At 34.1% G+C, this 3088-nt stretch overlaps 1 protein-coding gene across 1 annotated transcript; it reads left to right on the top strand.

The window, feature by feature from the left end:
- Positions 1–946: 946 nt before the first annotated feature.
- On the top strand, positions 947–2797 carry LOC113753815 (nudix hydrolase 17, mitochondrial-like). Its single transcript, XM_027298064.1, has 5 exons — positions 947–1152; positions 1391–1496; positions 1583–1666; positions 1839–1967; positions 2420–2797. Exons 1-5 carry the CDS (start codon positions 1079–1081, stop codon positions 2639–2641), a joined length of 615 nt encoding a protein of 204 aa, XP_027153865.1. The 5' UTR covers positions 947–1078; the 3' UTR covers positions 2642–2797.
- Positions 2798–3088: the final 291 nt, after the last annotated feature.

The following is a 3088-nucleotide window of genomic DNA, read 5'->3' on the forward strand; positions in this document are numbered from 1 at the left end:
CAGTTTTTTCCTTTTTCTTTTTTCTTTCTGCAAAAATAATTCTTTTTATCTTCATTTTTTGTTTTTTCTTTGCATAAACCAATTATTTTGATTGCGACGGTCATGTTGTCGATTTGCTACTTTTGATGGGGACTACCGGTCCCATCACACTGCAGTGGAGGTATGCGAGACTTTCAAACCTCAAGGGTGCAAAGTAAGTAACATTTCTAGAAATTTTAGCGGAGCTGTTTGAAGTTATCTTAATCGACAAAGCATGTGGGGCAAGTATTATAAATACTAGTGGGAAAATAGGGTGTGCAAATTAAGAAGAAAAAAATTAAGTTATTTTTTTTAAAATCAATAGAAGTTAATTTGTTTGGATAGTGGGTTATTTTCTCAAATATATTTGCTTACATCACCATTACAATTTCCAATACAGCTTTTTATCTTTTCCAATTACCTTTTTATCTCACATACATCACATCACAAAAAGTGCTACAGTAAAAAATATCTCAAATAATTTACAATCCAAACAAACCCATTTAACAAAAAAAAAAAAGCGAGTTATGAGTTTATTTTATAAACAAATAAAAAAAGAATTAATTATTTATGTACTGCCAGTGTAGTTATTTTTTTACACTAATAGCAAAATATGTATACCACATGTGTATGATTTGAATTTCAAATTTAAATTCATGTTAGGTGGCATAATTGAAACCTGCTGGTGTAAAAAAAGTTGTGCACTTAAAGTGTATAAAAAAAATTACTCAAAAAATAAATAGAAGTTATAGGTAAGGAAGTTATTAGAAGTTATTAAATTAAGCATTTATTTTTAATAAATCTTTACTTTTTATGGGATAAAATTGAAAAATAAAAAAATGACACAAAATTTGAACACCAAACACCCTCATCATGCTTTTATGTTCAGCTCATTTCACTGCAAACTACAATAGCATATATACAGAACTACAAAATACAGCTGCTCACATTTTTTGTTTTTTTGGGAGTTCCGTGGCTATATAATCCATGTGATCAGGACAAAGTCGTTCGGCCCCATCTTCAAATTCCATCCAAGGTTTCGTGGTAGCCATAGAGGCAGATGGTTTTTCCGATTCCTGGAAAGGGAAGGCACTTACAGAGATACAATGATCAAGGTTGTCGTCTTGTTGTAGGGTATGGTTTTGCAACATCTTTCTGATCCTTGAGAATTTTTTAACTTTTGGAATACCAAACTAAACAAAATGGAACAATACATACTAAAAATTATCTAGACAATTGTTTCTCTTTTGTTAACTTAATTTGGTTCTGGGATCATGTCCTAGAATCCAACTACTTGGTTTTGTTTTGGATCATCAATAGGTTTTTAATTTTCATGTTTTAAACTTGGCTCATTGGCTTCTGTATTATTCAGGTGTATCCCGTATAGATTTAAGTCGGAAGGAAGTGAGAGGACCAATAACGAAGTGGAAGTCCTTGTTGTCAGTTCACCAAAAAGTCAAGAGGTTATGTTCCCGAAGGTAATTAGTTGCAGAACAACATTTCTTGATCGAGTACTAATTGATGCATTGATAAATGAATGATGCTTAACAATTTTGAAAACCAGGGGGGTTGGGAATTTGGTGAATCTATTAAAGAAGCTGCTCGTCGTGAAACACTTGAAGAAGCTGGAGTTCTTGGCAATGTTGAGGTGAGCAAGATTTTGGATGAGGATTTCATACAGCTTGTCCATGTTTAGTTATCTTTGAACTAGCAAAAAAATGTTAAGAATTTTGTACTAACAAAAAGTTCTAAGATAAAAATTGTCAGTACAGGTTTTCTTGAATAAGATGTTTGATCTGATCGGATGGTGTAAATTGCAGGATGAACTAGGTATATGGAGATTCAAGAGCAAAAGCCAAGAAATCTACCATGAAGGTTACATGTTCCCTTTGCTTGTAACAGAAGAACTTGATCCATGGCCTGAAAAAAATGTCAGGAAAAGAGCATGGGTATGTTGCACATCCATATATCTAACGATCATTAAATTTTCATTTTACATAATTTAACAGATTGATTTCTTAAATTTTTTGAAAGAATTAAATCCTAAGCATAGCCGTGTACGGCATATTTCACAATTGTTAACTGTGGGAAAATTTTGTAAAGACTAGACGAATTTCAAAAGTAAAGCAACTGCTACAGCCTGATTTTGTTTTGCTTATGATATGTGCATCTCAACTGCGGTAATCCATGGTGCAACTAGAGTTAGGTCTGTAAACGTTGCAAAAATATTTTTAGATTTGACTTTAAAGCTAAATGTTAACTCTTAACACTCAACTCCTGATCTTCTCTTATGTATGCTAGCTAGAACATGCTTATGTGACAGATATGACCAGAAGAAGTTCATTTCTGCTGAATTTTCTCTTGAACTTTGAAAATTCTTAGATGCTAACTCTTTATGCAGATGACTGTGGTAGAAGCACGAGATGCATGCAAGCAATGGTGGATGAAGGAAGCTTTAGATAGATTAATAAATAGGCTTCCATCACCACATGAGCTTTCTCCAGCTCGCCCTGCAGATGAGCAAGAAATAGCCTTAGCTACTCCCGTGGAGCAAAGATTTGTCCCTGCTATACAAGCAAATATTGAAGAGGAACAAGACGTTCTACTCAGTTCTCTAAGCTAGAATTCAGGGGTTTTTTTTTTTTGTAATTTTGGGGTCTCCCACTTATTTTCTGTTAACCTGTAAAGTTTTTGCTTATCAAACTTCGTCTTTTCCTTGCAAATGGAAAGTTATGCTTTATGTAATTGGTTCTGAAGTTGAATCCAATGAAAACCTGAATTCTGCCTAATTCAAAATCTCTTACTTCGGTAGCCAGCACATTTCTTGAATGTCATCTGGTCAAGTGAAAACTGAAAAGGGGTAGCAATGGTTGTGGTCAAGCATATGTTCGTGCAACAGCTGTACACATAACTGGAAAAAAGGACTAACAACATGAAAATTTAGCAAATCTTTTGCCCGGTCCCCCCACCCCATGTGAGAGATCGTGCACATCCGCAACTTAATTTGCAGCATTTTGATCTTCCAATATGGATATGGACCATCAGTCTCCTCAATTTATACGAAGACCTG

Source organism: Coffea eugenioides, chromosome 11, assembly GCF_003713205.1.
Source record: "Coffea eugenioides isolate CCC68of chromosome 11, Ceug_1.0, whole genome shotgun sequence".
Lineage (NCBI taxonomy): Eukaryota > Viridiplantae > Streptophyta > Magnoliopsida > Gentianales > Rubiaceae > Coffea > Coffea eugenioides.